A 21,906-nucleotide genomic window follows, 5' to 3' on the forward strand; every position below is an offset into this window, starting at 1 on the left:
GTGCTTCTTCCAGACAAGGCGAACAACACAGTGCATGTTCGATATCTGCCATTATTGGCTGACTATGATGCCATCTGCACCTACAGCTGGGGGAGCGCCGTCCTCTGTTGGTTATATCGTGCTATGTGCTTAGCAACAGATCCCAGTGTCGAGGGTATGGCCGGTTGTCATATGTTGCTCATGTCGTGGATATACTACAGATTACCTTTCTTCGCACCAAATGTCACGACAGCGTATAGTTTTCCTTTAGCCACAAGGTATGGTATATGTCTTCCCACTTTGTGACTTTTATTAGATATCCTTTGCTGTTGGAAGATTTTTTTTTTAATTTTCTCCTTGTCGAACAGGTGGGCAGGCAAAAAAGGACAAAATGACTATGCTGAGCAGCGCTTATTGAGGCACCGTCTAAGATTGGACAATCTTCAGGTGGACGAGGTCGGTGCTAGTTATTATTAATGTGTTACCAACAACTGTGTATATGCCTTTAGTGATCGGGTTTCTTTCATGTGTAGTTTGTTTGTCAACCGTACATGGACCCCCGGATTCTCTCTAGAGTTTCGGCTGATTTCCTTGGCCACCCACATGGAGACTTTTATACGGCCGGTGTGCCTCTCATATTTTTCCGGTGGATTGAGATCCTAAATGTTGACAGAGTGTTGCGTCAATTTGGGGGAAAGCAAGGACCTCCAAACCCTCCTCTTAATATTGATACCTTCCATCGACAGTCGGCCCGCAATGATGACGAATGGTGGCCGGTTAGACTATCTGAGTGGTTTGAGGTATGGGCAAACCGGCGAAGTGATGCATATAGGCTGCGCATTGATCGTGCAGATACATTGCGTCCCAGTCAAGATTACTATAGGTTGTACTACGATAGAACAAGGAGGTTTTTGTCTGCCCCTGATGCATTCCATGATCCGAGGCAGGAAGTTGTCCCCGCAGGCGCACCGGAAGAGTATGGAAGAGGCCCCGTGGTTAATTTGCCGCCGGTTCCACGAGACCATCATCATCGCCGTCCTCGCAGAGGTAGAGTTGAAGAAGATGCTGACCCTGGGGAGGATAGGCCGGATGTACCGGTGGAAGACCGGCCTGGATTTGAGCCAGACATGGTTTACCCACCACAGCCTCCTCCAGTTCCAGGGGACTGCTACTACCCGCAGCCTTATGTTCAACCAACAGAGCCTATCCAGCCATCTTCGATTCAGCATTGTATGCCATATCAGAGTAGCTACGAGGTTGGGGGTTCATCACAGGGAGGTACACAGGACTTAATTGATTCTATGGATAGAGTTGGGTGGACAAATTTCTCTTCTTTTTTCGATGGTTTGGACCATTTCATTCCTCAGCAAGCATCCCCGCATACACCAACTGATCTTGCACTCGCCTTGCCCCAATCCGACACTGAGACTCAGCATGCGCTTGCGGGGAGGAGATCTACCTCCATCTGTGACACAGCTGGCTCTACACTCCGTCCCTATGACGCTATGCAGATGCAGGGCCGACGACTTTCTTACACTGGGGCTGATGTTAGCCTGGACGAGGACGAGGGACATCATGGTCGTCCCCGCCGGGTCACTCGAGCTCCTCCGTGTGGCACAGGCGGCAGACTAGGGCACTAGCACCAGTAGCCTTCTTTCAGATGTTATCTGTTCTATGTTTAATCGTTTAGTTATCTTGTTTCCGATTAATGTTATATGTTTTACCGTTTAGTTATCTTGATGTACTCGTACCTTTATGAATGGCTCTATTTGTATGTGTTATGTATTGGTTTGTTTTCGTCAATCATGAATTTTTTTAACGACTATACCGCAGTTTATGATGATACTAGTTTGTTTACATAAATAACACACGCGAACCGAACTTAACATAACAAGAAGAAACAACATAGATTCCTTAATACAATAAAACTCAAATAACTGCAAAAAAAAAAGTAGCAATAAACCAAGCTGGTGGCATTCTAGGTTGCAGTAGCGTTGGGACAATGTCGCCTCGTATGTCCTGGTTGCCTGCAAAGCCCACACCGCTTACCGAGTCCAGGCTCAACCTCGTCCATCTCATTCCGAATCCTCGTAGACACCGGACGTCCTTCAAGTGTGCGTCGTAGGAGGGGGTTGGGACAGACACGTTGGCCTTCATAAGGGGGCCACATCTCCTCATCCGGCATTGGCTGGAATTCCATTTCATAGACCCGAAACACGCTCTCCATGCGATAAACCAAGTCTACATACTGTTGCCACTCGAGTCTCGCATAGCGCAAGCGGCTAGAGCATGAGCACATGGGTAGTGTAATGCCTGGAAGTAACCACAGTCACATCTACGAAACTGAAGGTTAACCCTAAACCGAGACTGCACCCCTGCAGCAGCTATCTCGTTGACTGTGAATACGGTTGTGGCTCTATCGTACGACGTCACTAACATTTGAGAAATTCCCTCACGGTTCGCTAATATGGCTTTCTGCAGGAACTGTGAGAACACCTGACCGCTTGCAATCTGCGCTTGTGCTTGCTGACCCTTCACGACGAATAACTCATTTAGGCGATGGTAGGTAGACTTGACAATTGCACAGACTGGTAGATTTCTAGTGCCCTTCAGAACGGAGTTGATACACTCAGAAAGATTGGTCGTCATGTGACCATATCGTCGGCCCTCATCAAGGTGCTGTAGCCATTTAGGTGGCTCTAACCCTCGTATCCAACCCATCATCTGCGGTGATGCTATGGGATCCTCGCTGCTAATTAACTCAAGATAGTACTGCGCCTGCTCTTGGGTCTTCGAATAAGTGGCATTAACCAGGTGTCTTTTGGCTTCCTTACTCTTGAAACTTGTTGCGAAGTTGGAGGCAATATGTCGTACACAGTAAGCATTGTGATCCCAACCACATCCTTCACGCTCCAACGCGGCCTTTATTGCAGCATGCCTGTCGGAGATAAGAAGAACTCCTGGCCTAGTCGCTACATGTCTCCTCAAATTAGTCAGAAAGAAGTACCATGAATCTGTGTTCTTTCTTTCTACCAGGGCAAAAGCGACGGGCAGAATGTTGTTATTTCCATCCTATGCTATGCCCATGAGAAGGGTGCCAGCGTACTTACCGTACAGGTGTGTTCCGTCTACTGACACCAGCGGCTTGCAATGCCTAAACGCTTGAACACACGAAGGGAACGACCAGAAGACCTGGTGAAACATGACACTTTCACGGTCAAGCATGTTTCCGACATAGTATGGAACCGTTTGGAGGTCAACAATTGTCCCTGTTGCGAAATTTGTTTACTTGGTCAAAGTTGTTAAGGAGTAAATGGACAACAAAGAGCAAAGACCATACAAAAGGAAATTGCAAGGAATACCTGGGACGAAAGCTTGCAGCGCATTGAAGTATCTGCGCAGTTGGTCATACGACTCGTCCCAATCACCATAGATCCTTGCGATTACCTTCTGCTTCGCGTGCCAAACCTTCTTGTAAGACACCTTGTACCCGTACGCTGACTCTACCGATCCTTGCAACACCTTTACACAAATAGTCGCATCAGCATGCACCATGGGGAATATGTGCTGGCATATCACATTGCTATCTAGTTGAGCGTGGTCTTGAGACATCGAACTTGCCAAGCAACTATGAGGCCCTTCATATTTTCGAATTTCCCAAAATCTGGAAGACCTTGTCTTTGCAACCCGTACCGTCCAACGACATTGATCACCGAACTGCTTGCATCGACATACATACCTTCTTTGGTCTTACTCTACGACCTTATACTCTGCACTCCTACGGATGTTGTAGTTTTTGACTGCCAGCATCGCTGTTTCCCAGTTCAAAAACTTTAACCCAATCTCGAGCTCCATCTCGCCTGAGAGAGGGTAGCTACTAGGTCTGTCCTCTGCGTTACTCGAATGCATTGCTCCAAGATTTAGGGACAGGTAGTGTGCAGGTGTGCTGGAGGATACACCTCCACCTACCGGTTCGACAGGTGTTGGAAGAACAGAGTCGCCATGCAGAGGTTGCGTTTCCGGAACAACTTCTGCCTCATCACCACTGAATTCTTCAATGTCATCCTCGTCAGAACTATCAGGGATGCCAACATCGGGATGCCTATCGAACCCATGTAAGGTTGAAGTGGAGGGCCGCGCTTCACGAAGATTTGCATTCTGTTCCCGCACAACAAACGCATTGAAGCTTGGACTACGGGCCCTACTTGTATCCGGACCCGGTACAAAATCAGCCACTTCCAGATTTCTCACACCATTCACATTATTGGAACTGGACGAGCTTCCGCCAATATCCTGAATATTCAGACAAAGCTCCAACGAATATATGGTACCTATGCTGCGATGATAAGAGAACATCATTGACACCTGCTGATCAGATTTTATCTGCATTTTTTGATATGCAAACGAGTTGGCCACTGCAACCGGCATCCTGTAGGTTAACTTCGTGATTTTTTTTCCAACCATTCCGGTATGAACCAGAATTAGATTCTTCAAATCTTGTAACGATGTCTGTGGTGGAATCATTATCCATAATGGATCATCACAAACGAATGTAATACCTTCTGCTGTATGAGAAATTTCTCCATTGGGATATATAATTAAATACACGTTCTCCGAAGCCATACACAAAACAACCTAATCTGAATACCCAAAAAAAATATTTAAGAGAGAAAGAAGCTTGTGAACTTGAGAGAGAATGTTGGAGAGTTGCAAGAGAGTGGATACATAATGGCTTCCTCTGTGGCTGATCCAGCAGCGTTTATATAGGCAAATCACGATCACATTTTGTGGCCCGTGCACCAGAAGTGGCTAAACTCGCGTCCGCTGCAGTTGAGTTGGGGCCAACTCGTGGCCGCCGACCCAGATGTGCCCCATTTCGCATGTGACAGGCACTAAATGGGATCTGCACCATTTTGTGGCCGCCGCTATTGAGTTGGAACCTGCTGCTGCTTTTTCCATTTCAAGGACGCTGCACCAGAAATGAAGAGGAAACCCATTTCGTGGGCGACGACCAACACATGGGCATGCGTATTTCCGTAACGTTTTTCTACCGTGCGTATTTTGGGAATTATAATTTTTACCATGCTTAATTATATAAAAAAGCCCTTATGTGTGTGGATAATAGAGCTATGTAAAACATTAAACATCGTGACACTGTAAAAAGGATTTGAAATCATTAGAAAAAAATTATGTCACTATTAGTATGAATAGATTTAAGGTAGCAAATAGTTTCTTTCTTCATTAAACTCTTAGAATTTATTTGAGTGAGTTTATGAAAAAATATATTTTTTGAATGTTTTTTTTATTTTTTAAAAAAGTAAAATAATTTAATATTTAGATATTTTATATAAAAATATTTATTTATTTATTAATTATATTTTTATATAATAATATAAAAGTATTTTTTATTTATTTTTTATATTAAACCATTTTTAAGTAAAAAAGATTTTTTTTACAGATATAAATTATAATTTTTTTAAAAAATATTTTTTATTTTTTTAATACTTTTATTATTAAAAATTTATTAAATATATTAAAAATAAAAAAAATTTTAATAACATCCAAACAAACACTTATACTACCACTAAAAAGCTAGAAATCCTTAGCCTTACGGTGTAAGAGATAAAGGCAAATATATATATATATATATATTGAAGACATCAACCAAACTCACATAAAGTACTGTAATCAGACCTGGAACATCAATAAAAACCAATTCCAAAGATGCTAATAAGTATTTTGGGAATTAGGGAAAGGGAGGTTTGGATTTTACCTATACAAGAAACTTCACAAACAAAGAATCCAAATCTAATTTATTAGAATAAGGAATATTAGAATGATTAAGAACAGTTTCAATAATAATAGGTGAAGGGTGTCCAAGGCATTTATGTATGTCACAAAGCAAGATTAGCTTTGAAACTTGCCAAAAAAAGTGAAAAAATAGTAGTATCATAAAAACTGAAGGAAATTAAAGTAACAAATAATAATAATAATAATAATAATAATAATAATAATAATAATAATAATAATAATAATAATAAGTAGTATCTTAGTAGTATCCGACGATGAAGACTTTTATTATTTATTGAGATTGATGGCACGATCAAAGAAGCTCATTTGACTGGGAAGGAAGCTATGCAATCACTAATGGTAGAAAAGTTATGGAACTGCAACCATCATGATGCGACTAATTTATTGACTGGCAGGGGCGGAGCTAATAAATTGAATTTTAGAGAAAGGCCAAAAATTAATTTTGCAATAAGCAGAAAGTAAAATAAAATATTTAATCGGGAATTAAACTAAAATTTGTATACAATTTATTAAAAAAATTGAAGTTTGTGGGACCATTGCCTCCTTTTATTGCATGAGACTCTGCCCCTGTTGACTGGTGTTCTTGAATCGTTGGTGTTGACTATAGTAAATTTTTTATTTGTGAATTGGAAAAAGATTAGAGTGAAAGATTAGGTTTATAACGACATTGTAAAGAACCAATTTGATTGTGTTGTTATATTAAGTTAGTTTTGGTTTATCAATTACTAACAAATAGAAAATCTTTAATAAAAAAGTATCAAAGGAATGATGATGAAAAGTACAAGTCCTAGAAAGAAATAATAAACCGGTTGTATCACCAGTATTATGACTCAATGAAGATTTTGGAACAGAATACTGTTGGACGCCCATGGAGAATTGAAGCAAATAATTGGACATGGTTCTTTGAATATCGCCTTAGAGCTAACACACATGTAATCTAAATTGAATTGGTAACATAATAAATTTATTAATGATGGGACATTAAGTCGGACAAAATTGATGTCCAAGTATATGCTTATTTTTTTTATGATAAAAAAAAAAAAAAAAAAAGCGTTTGTTACGGTACGATGATAAATTTATACGTACCGATATATTTAAAATATGGACAAATAATAACAAGCTACGTGGAATTTATTTTTCACATCAGCATTTAATTTTTTCTTTTTTAAATATATATTATATCACTACTTTTATTAATACACCCCTTTAATTAAATAAAAATAAAAATATATTTTTTATTTAATTTTATAAAAAGTCTTAAACATCCTTTCTTTATTTGATTAAACAAAAATATCCTTTTAAATTAATGAAATTTTAGAATTCAATTAATCCTAATTTTATAGTTTCAAATAATTTAAACAACAAAACAAAAACACATCAAAAAAACAAAAAATCAAATTTACTCTTCATCTGGGTTTCAGAAACCCTCTCGTTGAATCACGCCTATGAAGGTTTTCCAGTATTCTTCATCTTCTTCTCTCCTCTTCCTACTCTCTCTCTCTCTCTCTCTCCCACTGAAGCTCGATCTCTCTCATCTGTCTCACTGTGGTGTCGCACTCAAGATCTCTCCCTATCTCCTCTCTGGTCTCGCAATTGAGGTCATCGTCGCGTCATAGAGCATCGCCATCTTGTGCGTTCCAGAGAGCGTCGCCTTCCTCCTGATTCCGTCTTCCTCGCCGTCTTCTTTGTCATCTTCCTCATTCTTCATCACTGTCGTCAGCCTCTCCTTTCTGGTAATTCCCTCCCTATGATTTCTGTGATTTGAATTATTATAGCATTGGTGTGATTTTTGTAATTAGGGTAATTTGGTTTGATTTATGTGATTTGATATTAGTTGTTAATTTTGACAAATTGTTGAATTCTTATTTTATCTGCATGTTTCTGAAACTGTGAATGTAATTTTTTTAATAGAAAACTTAATCTAGATGACAATAGTTTTATTTTTCAAATGTTGCATAGTGTCTTAATGCACATCTAATTTCACAAATTCTAAGTGATGCACTGCAAGATGCCATTTAGCTATTTTCAATCATGAACAAAATCTCTGAAAAAAAAAACAAAATCTCTAAAAATTTTGGTACTAATAGAATCCACCTGAACAGGACAAAAACAGAACAATTCAAAAAATAAATCTCTTCAAAAATTCAATTTTAGTGAAGTGGTTGGTGAAACCAAATACCTCACATAGAATATACTTTATTGGCTACAATCTATTACCAAAACATCCTTTGACTTGAAAGTTCCTAAATATTCCACAAGTCTTCGGAAAAAACCATAAAATAATTTGATTAAAAAAAAAGCTCAATGCAAAGACTCTGTGAATTAAAAGTAAACCAAAAACATATTATAAGGAATCGATATAGTTCTGTTCCTTTATCATGAAACTGAATGGACAGAAGTTAAAACCAAAAACAAAAAATTTTCCATATAATAAACTTCAAAAGAAAATTCATATCCTCCGGGTCTATTCTTTCACTATGTCTACTCACTATACTTTAAACTAGTTAACTTTTGATTACAAACTAATTTTTCAAAATTTTATAAAAATCGAAAGAAAAAACTTCTTTCTGCAAAGGATTGGATGCTATATTCAAACACAGTCTCTTATTCATGTTTCCTCTTACTTCTTTTTTAGTATAATATCTGAAAATGCACCCTTTTTTTGCGCTCATTTTTCTTCTTCCTTTTAATTTCTAAAATTTTTGTTCAAATGTTGTTGTAATGTTTGTTACTGTGTTATAATTGTTGGGTTGTTGAATGATTATTTAATCTTCATCATCGTCATCATCAATAATGTCACTTCTTAGATTTATTGGATGACTCTTTGATTTCTTCAATTTTCTGTTATTGAGTGATTTTATCTTTCTATTGCTACTTTTGATTGTCTTTCTTTCTGTTCGTCTTCTAAGTCCAGCCTCCAAGAAAGCTTTTTCATTTTAGATTTACCTTTTTTCAATAGTTCTATGTGTAATTTTCATTCTATAAGAGTAAACTATACTTTTTCTCTCTGAAGTTATGTGATAATTATTACATTTTACCTTTTGTTATGTTATGCTTATACTAAAACCATAACTATAGCAAGTGAACTAATTTGAACAAATATTAACAAATATTGAAATTCGAACAAACATACCCAAATTCCTCTTGAATTTTAGGTTGTTGAATTTTGAACTTGTCAAATGTTAACAAATATTGAAGCTCAAATCCTTACTAATTTGTGAATTCTGAAACTGAGGTATGATACATAAATATTCAATTGTCAAGTCATACACATGAAACTCAACAATATACAGAAACAACCCACGGCTAGGATTGCAAAGTTATGACCTATGATTATTGATTATTGTATAACTAGTATCTTTCTCACTAGGATTATTGATAATTTATTAACATAGGCACATAGCATTTTGTGGAGTCAACCTTTATGAAATTAACACTTTAATTAGACTACTGGATGTCCTCTTTGGAACTTTGAAATTAGTTACTATAGATTCAACACAAGTATTCGATCCATAATAATTTTTAAAAAAATTCACACTAAATGAAAATTTTTAAATGAAGCTTTTTCTAATCTTGCTGTTATATTTTCTACAAAGTGAGAAATCATGGCATAGTGGATGCCATTTTATGGAACACTAACAAAAGCGAAGAGAACTAAATAGAGAAAAACACGGTCAGAGAGAGAGAGAGAGAGAGAGAGAGAGAGAGAGAGAGAGAGAGAGAGAGAGAGAGAGAGAGAGAGAGAGAGAGAGAGAGAGAGAGAGAGAGAGAGAGAGAGAGAGAGAGAGTTTCTTTGACTGTGATGACCTTCAAACTGCATGATGATCAAGCAGAAGATAGTCTCAATTCGTGGGAGAAGAGGAGGGACTTATGTATTAGTGTAATCACAAGTTACTCTCCCATCATCTTTTGTACCCAGCAAGGTTCTTACTTCTACCTGTGTTCCTTTTGTAGGTCTTATCTTTTCATCTGGGTTGCCTAAAAATGCTTCCTTTTACTGTGATTTGATCTAGGTTTAGGTGGATCCTTGTGGATGAAGCTGCCTTTTGATATCTATCATTTGCTAACATAACTACATAAGTGCAAATGCTTTCAATATTGATGCTTTGATTTGAAGATTTCTGCTTTGCTTATTAAGCATTATTGCTCTTTGCCTACTTGAAGATTGTTGATCTCCTTGCTTTATTTATATAAAATTAATGTATTTTGATTACTTTTCTCCCTAGTTTATTAATTTTGATCCCCTTGTCTGTTTTGATTTTGCATCTGGAATCAGGAGTAAATATTTAAACTATTAGTCTCTAAAATTTGATTTAGGTAATTTAATATTTTTAATGATGTTTAGGATAAAATAAATTTTTATGATACTTATGTAAAATTTTAAAGTTAAAAAAGAAAAGAGTTTATTTATTATATTTATTTTTATTATGAATTTTTTATTTTAAAATTATTTTATTTTAAAAAAATATTATATAAAATTTTAAAGAATTTAAAAAAATAAATTATTCTTCGTTATAAACATGTTTATTATAATTTTTTAAGTTTTAAAAGTTGTTTTACCAAACACAATTATGGTACTTGTACTTGTTAAAAGTCATTTTTGATTTGATTTTACCAAACGCAAGTGCTGCAGCTTTTAAAAAGCTGTCTTTTATAAGCTACTTTCAAAATGTAAAAGCTTTACCAAACTAAGCCTTAGTAGTACTGCTATGAATAAGGAAAAAGACTAGAGCTAGCTACTTGCCTAGCTTGTAATATATAGTATGCATTTAATATTAGAAAAAGGGGCCATGGCCATGGCTGCCAACCTTAGCATGGCACAACCCCATGCATGCTCACATTGCATTCATTATAACCCTGCTTTCTAGCCAACCTCCAAATAGAGCTATTAACTCCTGCTTATTAATTAGTTGTATATATGTATGTAATTTGTAACCCCAACTTTATTCAACTACAGTGAAGATCCTATGAAATCATTGTCATGGATCCTTCATCACATTTTATATAATCTTTATAAATAATGAAAAAAAATTTCACTTATTATTATCTCATATAGATTTATCTAATATCTAACATTATTGTTATCTTTACCTTATCAAATAGAACACTTTTCGCGTGGGTAAGTTACCAGAGAAGCATGTGACTAAAATTGTGATCTTAGAACGGGGTAGTTGAAATAAAATAGGTGCATTGAGTGAATTTTATCACTAGAAAAAGTGCAAAAAGAATAAAAAGAAAATTATAGTGGATCATACTCAATTTTCTTTCTTTATGCTCCTAGATAATAAGTCATTTCATATTTATTTGAATCCGTTGTATTCTTGTTTTCAAAAGAAAGACCATAGAAAGTTAATAAGTCAGAGAATTTTTTTTCGTAACTCTTGGTTGTCATATAAATAACATTCTTATGCACTAATAGCTCTTAGGTTTCATAGAATTTGATTGACCAATAATTTTAATCATAAAAAATTGAGTTTATTTTGCCTATTCCATTCTCCTAGCATTTATTTAGTACCTAACATGTTAAAATTTTAAGTTCAGTCATGGAGAATGATGGCAAAGAGTCGTATAAGGATGGTGATCAATCTGAGGATTTAAGTGTTGAGTATGAGTGCAGTTCCGATGAAAGTGATGATATGGTGGATGTAACTGTAGATGAAGCAGAGGCAGATATAATTAATGCTGATGGTTTTGAAAAGTTGATAACTGATTTGACCATCGAAGACATATGGGGACTGGTGTTTGATACAGAATCTCAAGTTTGTGAATTTTATGCCAAATATGCCAAGTGCTATGGATTTGTGTCCCGAAAAGACTTGAAGACGGTGGATGCTAATGGCAACATTAATACAAGACAGTTGGTTTGAAATAAAGCAGGAGAAAGACATTGGAAACACCTTAAAAGGGACAATCGGCAAAGGGAGCATAGGGCAATTACTCGTGTCAACTGCAGGGCGATGATTCGATTCATTCGTCAATATAGAACGGGTAAGTGAAAAGTCAGTCTCTTTGAGAGTGAACACAATCATCCACTGTGTCCACCTAAGTACAGACATCTTATTGCCGCGAATCGTGGGCTTAATGAGGCCGATAAAACACAAGCAGACAGCTTGCGAGCATGTGGTGTTAAAACTTGCCACATAATGGGTTACATGGTTTCCCAAAAAGGTGGATATGATAAAGTGGGTTTTACCAGCAACGACTTACATAACCACATTAGTAAGACTAGGCGTGGCAAAGTGAAAAACAGTGATGCATTTGCTGCGTTGGCCTATCTGTTGTCCAAGGCAGACAGTGACCCGTTATTTCTAGGAAAGTTCACCTTAAAGGATGGTAGGTTGGATAATTTGGTGTGGGCTGATGGAGCAAGCGTTGTTGATTACGAATGTTTTGGCGATGTACTCGCTTTTGACACCACTTACAAGAAAAATGTCTACAACAAGCCCTTAGTCATATTTTCAGGGACCAACCACCATGGCCAAACAACTATCTTTGGATGTGCCCTGCTCTTAGATGAAAGGTCCGAAACTTTCAAGTGGGCACTGAAGGAATTTTTGGAAATCATGTCAGGAAAATTACCCGGAGGCATTGTGATAGACGGAGACCATGCTATGAGAGAGGCTATCTTAGAAGTATTTTCTGGTATACCACACCACCTTTGTGCATGGAATCTGCATCGTAATGCGGTACAGAATATAAAAAACAAGCATTTTTGGGACGATTTTAATGTATTATTATATGTACAGTTTACCGTACAAATATTTGAGGAGATATGGAGCGAGATCATATATAAATACGGACTTGCCGAGAATGAATGGTTCCAGGGCATTTATAATGACAAAATGAAGTGGGCTACCGCATATTTGAGGGAGCACTTCTTTGGCCGCATAAGAACTACATCATAGTGTGAGGGAATTCATTCATTATTGAAGAACTATGTTGACAGTAAAACCAGTCTCCTTGAATTCATGCATAAATTTAGTGAAGTACTAAGGCATTACCGAAACAACCATCTTACTACTGACTTTGAAACCTTTTATAAGTTTCCTGTTTTGACTACGTGTGCTTGGAAAGTTTTGAGAAACAAGCTGCTGAACTTATACTAGAAATATTTTCAAACTTGTGAAAGATGAGATAGAAGCAGCAGGTGCCTTAAATGTGACTGAATGCCCAAACAGTGGAGACATTGTTGAGTACAACACGAGTGAGTATTTTAATCAGCAATGTCAATTTAAAGTATCTTACAATAAAGACAAGGACATGTTTGCGTGTGAGTGCAGGCTATTTGAGACTCGTGGATTACCGTGCTCCAACATCTTTGGGGTCTTGAAGCATCGCAATGCAAAATGCGTCCCTACATCTCTTATCCTAAAAAGATGGACAAGAGATGCAAAGAGTGATTTTATATGCTCAATTGGCGAGCAAGACTACGCTGATGATATAGTGCCCACACTTAGATGCGGTGCAATGGCATCAATTTATTGGAAGCTTTGTGATATTTCTTCAAAAAATTCAGCCGACTATAGAAAAATCTCAGGTGAGTTACTTAAGCTAATTTCGAAGGTGCAAAATAAAAGTGATGCACAAGCAAGGCTTTCTCCCACATCAGCGCTAATAGGTGATCCAGCTGTTGTGAAGTCAAGAGGGACTCCAAAAAAGGTTCCAAAAGGCCAAAAGAGGCGAAGATGTCCATTACTCGTCAAGGAGGACTCACCCGCCGAATACTCAAATGCTGAAGATGAACCAATGGTATTAATATAATGCCTTTCTTAATTAGTTACTTTATGCTTATCTTTCACATTGAAGATCCTAATGATGTCAAACTAGAGGTACTTTTGTCCCCTTCTTCGCTGAAATCCTCATTTTTAATAATGTTTAGTTTAATTTAACTTTGGTTAAAGTTTTCAGCAAGATTGAAAACAATATACATGCATTTCCTTTTGATAAAGTCTTCACTTGATAAACGAGAATGTATACTTCAACCTGTACCGGAGCTAATTTAGCAAAATGTTATTGATTTCTGTATTACAAGTGCTTTTAATTAGTTATTTTTTTAACATCTGTCAAAGGTTATTATTGGTTTTCAAACCTTTTTCAGACACTTGTCATCTTGTGTCATATATTTTATTTGTGGGGGAAATAGATAGTAGCTTCTAACAAGGATATAATGTATTTTGACAATATATTATTGGTGAAAAGAAATCTAATGGAAGACCTTTCAAAATGTTTTAGTCTTTTAGGTGCTGCACACAGATTTTGATGAATCTTTTTATGTTTAGGTGTTGACTTGTTACTCGATCATATAGTTAACAACTTTTAGGTGTTGCACACAGATTTTGATGAAGCACTTATACACCCATTATTTTTAAACTGTCTGTATGAGTGTATAAGTGCTTCATCAAAATCTGTGTGTAGCACTTAAAAGACTATGTTTAGCTGACTTGTTACTCGACCAAAACTGTCTGTATGAGTGTATAAGTGCTTCATCGAGAGTTGTTAACTAATTTTCGACGGTAACGTAATTAAATGAAACGCACATTTTGGTCGCAGGCTGTATGTTACTGACGAATTTTTTTCACTGTAAATCTGCCGGTAAAATTGACCCTAAATTCGAATTTGCAAACAGTTCCCCTCTATTTCTGCAACATCATCAACCTCACTTCTCTCTCCCTTTCTCTTTCTCTCTCCCCCCTCTATGTATGTATGTATGTATATCTGGCAATTAAACAAAAAATTAAACAAACCTTAAACCCTCAAACAAAAAAGTTAGCAATAATTGCACAAACAATTGAACAAATAGACATACAAACTCAGAAGATTAACAATTTCAAAAATATTTTAAACAACAGAACAAATCTTCTACCCTCAATTATTGAAAAAAATTCAAAATATATATATATATATACTGCTTGACTCCTTTGCTTAATGAATTGAATAGGATGAAGATACATTTGTTATTGTTTTTGTTCTAATTGATCTATTTTATGTCGTGTTTAAACCTCTTATTATTTGAGTGTTCTTGGAGTATTTAATAGGATGATGATACATTTGTTATTGTTTGTCGGGTGATTGGGGGCTTTTTAGTGCTTTAGATCTTCCCTTATTTTCTCAGCGGGATTGATCGAGTGTCAATCTCTTCTTGATTGTTTAACACTGTCCAGATGTCCATACATACATGTTCTTACTGCAATTATTGTTGTTAAAGCCCCTTCTTTGTTATAGATTCCATTAGGTCTATTTAGTTTGATTAACACTACAAGAAAAATACTGAATATCGCCGGAGTTGACGGTATAAACGTCATCGGAAACTGCTTACCAGCGGGTTTTTTTATCCGACACTAACTATCGGCACATTTTCCGTTGGTATTTTCAATGGATTTGTCGATACTGAGTTTATAATTACCGTCAGATTAATCCACGGTAACTTTGGCGGCATTTCACGTGTTTAGGCGGCATTTCACGTGTTTAGGCGCCAAGTTACCGTCAGATTTATCCAAGGTAAATCCATCACTAATATTTTTTTGGCTCAGTTAAGCCATAATTAGTAGTCAAATTAAAACTCTTGTTAACAAAATTATTAGCAAAAATCTAAAATTAGAAGAAATCAATAAATTATTTTATTAAAAATAAATAGTCTGAATACAATAAAATGTCACAGAAGTAGAATACAATAAAGTCAACAAACAAAAAAATAAAACCCTGACCCCTACAGATCTCGGTAATCGTCATCGTCATCATCGTCATGATCCCCCTGCTGAGGTTGCATAGTAGGTGCTAACGCCAGTGCCTCGCTAGCAGCGTTGCCGCTGGAACCAGCGGTGTCGATGCCTCTAGCGTGCATCTGCTGGTTATACGCTTCCATCTGCTCTTGCAACCAATCTAGCTACTCCAGCTTCTCCGTCAGGTTCAAGCAGAGTGCAACGGCTCTTTCCACACGTGCAAGAAGGTCATTGTACCTCTACTCAGACTGTTCTGCTTGCTAATGAAGCTCTTGTGTCAGCTTCTGCGCCTCCTCCCTTAAGTCGACAACTTCTTGAGGATCGGCAGGGCTGGTGGCAAAGGCAGAGGCAGAGGAACCCGCCAACGAGGAGGAGCGGAGGCCACTGGCGAAAAATGACCCCAACCCAAAGCGGCGATTCTTGTGGGGTTCAGAGGCGGTCTCGCGCCAAATCCTATCAGGTTCTACCACTGAGGTTTCAGAGCTGGCTTCGTCGTTTGCACTAGACAGTTAAGATTGCTGGGTCACAAATCTCTCCTTGTTGGCCTTCAAAGTTGGGTATACTTGAAGATCTCTGCCAGTGTCGCCTCACGGTCCAATAACCTAGACTACAAATTAATATATCAACCAATAAAATAAATGAATAAATTAACCAACTAATTCAAGTAACTACTAAAAAATTAAATAATGACTAAATTTTTACCAGTCTGTTTTTTGCCTTCATGAAGGTCACCAACCCACCCATATACTTCGACGACCTGGGCCAAACTCTATTAGCAATGTTTATCAGACCGTGATGCTTGAACCCCTCATCATTCTTAAAATAAGCCTCCAGTTCCTTCTTGATGGCTGGACAAATCTACGACGTTAGGTGGTCGCATCCTTACGAACGTCGCTTATCATCTGCTGAAGTCGTTTAGCTGTCTGGTGGTCGTAGATCTTTTTGATCATGATATTATGCTCTGCATCGCATATGAATTTCAACTACACAAAGTGATTCAAGAATATTAGTTAGTCAGAATAAAATACAGTTCAAATACAGTTGATTAATTCAACATTATTGGGTTCTTACCGCCCACTTCTGAAACCATCGATATCTGGTCTCAGCCGGGATCTGAGTGTAGGTCAGCCACGGGTAGTCGTACATTGACTTAATGACCTCAGAGATCTTATGTGTGCAAGCATTGGGGTTTGGAGCAAACCTATCAAAGAAAAAATCTAACATTAGTAAACATATAGAACGCATAAACTTAAGATTAACAAACTTAAGATTAAAAAATTGTATGTACTCACTCCTGCATGCCATCGGGCCAAATTTTCAGCCAGATGACGGGCGGTGGTGGAGGAACATCCTGCTGGGGACACTAAAGGAATCACCCACTGCGGGCTCTATCACTAGATCTGCAGGGGGCGTAGCAGAAGGAGGCACGTATTTCGGGTTTGGGACTATGAACTGTTGGTCTGCTAGACCAACCTATGATATTACAAGGGTCGACGGGGTAGTTGAGGTAGAGGACAAAGACTGAATAGTCACAGGGGATTCGGTGGAAAAACTCTCCTTTTACCGCGATCACGAGACCTACTCGGTCTACCTCTGTTACTTGTCATCATGTCTGCAACAAGAATGTATTATTAACACTAATCAGCATATATTAACTACATGAATCATTCAACAAAATTTTCTGAAAAAATTAGACATAAGCTCCCTTAAAATTAGACATATAACCACCTTTACGGTTCTCACAAATCCAACCAATCTCAACCCACAACATCGGTCAACACACAATAAATTATTTGGTTCAATAAAAAATACTAATTACCAGTTGATAAAAAAAACAAGTAACAAGACCTCTTTCACAATTCATCACAATCAATCAGTGGAACAACAACCATGCTAAAATAGAAAGATTAGATAGGCAAAAGTTAAGAGGCCTTGCAATAATGAGAATATGGGTGAGCAGGCCAAAAAGGTAAAAGATTCAAGATCTGATCAACAGAGAAAGTGCTAAATTCTAAAATACTTTTTAAATACGAGAGAGGTATGAAGTCTAATTAACAATAAGAATTAGACAAAGATTAATTATAAGCTTATTACTGTTTTCTAATAGTAAGTATAAGCTGATCAGAAGAATTTCACAAACAGCAACAATAAATCAATTAATGGAATAAAGTATTGAGCTCTTTTAACATTGATATTGAAGCTTGCACATGTGATTTCATATTACTATATTTGTCACTTGAAGTGGAAATGAAATTTCAATTAAAGAAGAGCATTGTAAAATCTTTGAACAAGTAAAAGAGAGGAGCATGGAAATGGTTATTTTGAATTGATGAAGTTATTGATAATATTGCGCAAAATAGAAAGACAAAACTTTTCTACTAAATATAAAAATTGTTTGACTGAATGATAAGAACGTGGCTTTGAATCTACACATGATTAAAGCATTGGATGAATGCAACAAGAAAAAAAGTATAACATGGTAAAACTATTGCAAATTGAAAGGAACTAGATAAGCTAGGTTCGGTTTAATAGTGAAAATCTCCATGGATGAGCTTTGTAGGTAAAATCTACACACTGAAACACATCCATGAAAAATTTTTAGCCCATTTTCTTTATAGGAATTTCACTCCATTTTTACCCGCAACCAAAAATACCCTTAGACTTAGATAATTAAATACCATTGCCACACACAACAGGAACTTTCAGATAACACATTTTTCTTGCAAACATTAGCAATTTAGACTTAGTTGTAATGTTATACATAATGCTAGTATTATGTTAATACATATTGGAAAATGGGTAGGTCAAAATGGATGGATGGATGGATGGTCCATTTCAAATTTCAACGATTTTTTTTTCAAGAAATATGAAATTAAAACTGCACTCTGCATGTCATGATGTAAGGTTGCAATCATCAACAAATTTAAGATGAAGAAAGAATAAAAAAATGAAAATATCACTAATTACTAACAGTTCAAATAATGCAGCATATTTTTTCTAATCTCTATAATCATTCATTAACACAAAATCTTAACATGAAATCAACTCATCTACCTCACAGGTCAAAGGCTTATACTTTCATTCTTCTTTTAAACAAAAAGAATTTTAGAAAAAAACAGTAGAACAATAGCAGAACAATATACAAATTAGACTTAATAATAAAAATTGGTGGGAACCTCACTAACCTGGACCTAGTGGACGATGACAAAGTTGGACCTGGCGGTAGATGACAAAGTTGGCAACACAAAAAACAGCGCTTGTCAGCAGTGAGAAGAGCAGCGGCTGCAACAGAGGCTAGGGTTCGCAACGGTGGCTGCAATAGAGATGTCGCGGCAAATAAGGGGTGTAAGGAGAGGAGGGAGGCGTCGTAACCGTCTGTGGCGGCGGGGTTGACGGCATCGACGGGGTTGAGACACAGCTAGAGAGAGAAAGGGAGAAGAGGGGTTAGAGAGAGAGAGAGTAGTTTCGAATCGAAGGGGAGAGGCGTTCGTGCTTGAATATTAGGGCTTATTACTGTCAGATTTACCGGCGAATAAATCCGACAGTAACTTGTTGCGAATGACCAAAACGCAGCATTTCACTAAGATGGATTTACCGACGACTTTCTTCGACAGTAAATCCCAAGCAACATTTCACGCCTATTTCCTCAATTTCCCCCGCAAGTATTACTGACAAATTTACCATCGGAAACTGGAATCCGGCGATAACTGTTTGGCTCAACGAATTTCATGTCAAAGCCGTCGGTAAATCTGTCGGTAAAGCCAACGCTAATGTTCGACACTAAATCCGATGATACTCAACGTTTTTCTTGTAGTGTAAGCATATACTGTAAGCTTCTCTAGGTCTATGTAACAAGCATGTATGTTATATAAGTATCCCTTTTGTTATTTCTTCAAATCTCTAGTCAATTGTAATTTCATGTCTGATTATAAATTTGAAAATTTGAATTTCAGTTCCATCCTATGTCTTTATGTTCATATAATTGATTACCACAAAAGGAATAAAGAATAATTATTTTTTTGAAATCGAATTTGGTTGATCGAGTTCTCATCAAATTAGGGGAAAGATTAATTGAATTTTGGGCACTCTGATATTGAAAAGAAGCAATACGATAACATGTCTAAGGGTGTTGCTCATAATTTTATCATCCTGGTTCTAATCTTGTCTCCAAAAAATGTTTCAAATTTTTTTACCCATCCCATAAAGTCTATGTACAATGGACTCGAAATTGGGAGACATTGTGCTGTAGTTTCAATCTCATATGGATTTCACGTTTTTTTCTCGAGCCCATAAAGTGTATACAATTTACAAATATAGTAGTAAGGAACTCTGTGTTTGATTAGTTTTGGGAGTTGTTTAACTCTTTTCTGCAATCTTAGAACCAATAATAGCCTTAATATCATAATTAGTTTGGTATGGTTGATTCTTTATGTAATATAGTAACATTATTATAGCCTAATCTCTAATGCTCATCAGTATTGCTCTTTCGATTTCTGGTTTAATTTTGGTTCAATTTTTGTAATTGAGGGTTTAGTGCATTTCAAATCTGATTTTCCTGCTTAATTGAATTTTGTGAGTTTAAAAATTATTAAATTTAAATATTTAAAATTATATATTGAATTTTCAAATAACTTTTAAAAAAAGATAAAATTTAAGTTTACCGTCGGTTAAATCTGCCGATAACTATTAATTTAATTAATAATAATAAATAATATATTACGGTTGGATTTACCAGGGGGAATTCAATTGTAACAAGTTCCAAAATTTCGCTAATTAAAAGTTTATATCTTAGCGGCGGACGAAAAAATCCGCTAGTAAATAGTTACCGGCGAGGTTTATATCGTTGAATTTATTCTGCCGCTAAATCCGATGGTAAACAAATTACCGGTTAAAATTATTCACTTGCTCAAATTCTCACGTAAAAACATAATAAATTTTTTAAAATAATAAATATATCTAAAAAAGTAATAGCATGATATATCAACAAAATTTTAAAAAATAATAAAAAATAACGACAGTTAAAAACGGCCATAAATAAACGTGAAAAATTATTGTGAGTTTTTTAAAGGCTATTTTAGCAACAGTTATGAACTGCTGCAAATAATAAAATTTTCTTTGGCTGAAATAACAGTAGATAATATATAAACTACCGCAATTAATTGCCAAATTCTAGCTTAAGACATGGCAGCAATTATAAACTGACCCAGAAACAAACCACCACAATATTTGATATAGCGACAGATATATTGACAATTACCGAAAATCATCGCAAATCTATTTACCGATACCTTAAAAATTAGCAATCCACCAAACGCTGTAAAATTATTTTGTGACGGTTTCGCCCTTAAAAACTGCCACCAAATCGCATGTTCCTTGTAGTGATGGTTTGAGATATGCAGGACAAGTTATAAACCTCATCAAATGTTATAAAATAATCTTCAAATTAATGATAAAAGGTGAATACTTAATTTACAAGCAAGACCTCGTATGAATTCGGTCACCTACATATAGGATAGCATGGGTTGGATCCCTATATAGAGGAAGCGATAAGTTTGGCATACACACTAAGAGTTTGAAAATTTTAGTTTATAAATTATTCCACACAACCTCCTTGCGCTGTAAAAACTTATGAAAATAGAAAAAGTTTACACATCCACATAGCCCATGAAAAATTTGCACAAAGTCGATTGTATATGAGTCGTGTTATGAGAGTTACGTTGTATAAATGGGTTTCAAAGTAGCATTTCCTCTAAATTAGAAGTCAATAAAGGGCCGAAGAATGAAAAAGAAAAAGTTAAAGGATAACAAAAATTACCCAAAAGCACCTATTAAAAAAATAAACAGAACTAAAAATAAATTTACCAATTTTAATCTTAATTTTTGTTTATTCCTAAAAATTATGAAAAATCATCGAATAAAACATTATTTCTTAAAATTTATAGTTAAAAATAAAAAACGGAGATTGTTTATATATATATATATATATATATATATATATATATATATATATATATATATATATATATAGTGCCTTGTTTATTATATATTATTCACTGTGCTTGTGGATATTTATAAATATTTTTGGCTGCCTAGCTGCTTTGGCAATTAATGGATGGTGAATTTCTATATTAGAAAAAAAGAACTTATTATCCGGAAGCAAAATAATTCAGACGTGCAAAAGCAAATTAAACCACATTAGGTTGTGTGTTTAAATTTTATCTTTACCTTAATGTTAGCTTGATTTAGAGAGAAGCCACACCCAAATTATGCTCTTGCAATGAGAAAAGAACAAGAAGTAGTTCCTCATGTTTGTCCTATGCTTTGGAGTTGAGTGGGTATGTACCTTAATAGGTTTATATACGCATCTAGCTATATCTATAGAAGGCCTAGCAAGTTT

The 21,906-nt window shown here is 36.1% G+C and overlaps 2 protein-coding genes across 2 annotated transcripts; both read right to left on the reverse strand.

The window, feature by feature from the left end:
• Nucleotides 1-2,220: 2,220 nt before the first annotated feature.
• LOC107641178 (uncharacterized) lies at nucleotides 2,221-3,591 on the reverse strand. Its single transcript, XM_016344684.2, has 3 exons — nucleotides 3,342-3,591; nucleotides 3,090-3,248; nucleotides 2,221-3,008 (listed from the first exon to the last, which is right to left on the reverse strand). Exons 1-3 carry the CDS (start codon nucleotides 3,589-3,591, stop codon nucleotides 2,221-2,223), a joined length of 1,197 nt encoding a protein of 398 aa, XP_016200170.2.
• A 138-nt stretch (nucleotides 3,592-3,729) lies between these two features.
• Nucleotides 3,730-4,503, reverse strand: LOC148566067 (uncharacterized). Its single transcript, XM_088487361.1, has one exon. The coding sequence runs from the start codon at nucleotides 4,501-4,503 to the stop codon at nucleotides 3,730-3,732; it is 774 nt and encodes a 257-aa protein (XP_088343487.1).
• Between the last annotated feature and the right edge of the window lie 17,403 nt (nucleotides 4,504-21,906).

This window comes from Arachis ipaensis, chromosome B5 (genome assembly GCF_059453495.1).
Source record: "Arachis ipaensis isolate K30076 ecotype BB chromosome B5, ASM5945349v1, whole genome shotgun sequence".
Taxonomy (NCBI): domain Eukaryota; kingdom Viridiplantae; phylum Streptophyta; class Magnoliopsida; order Fabales; family Fabaceae; genus Arachis; species Arachis ipaensis.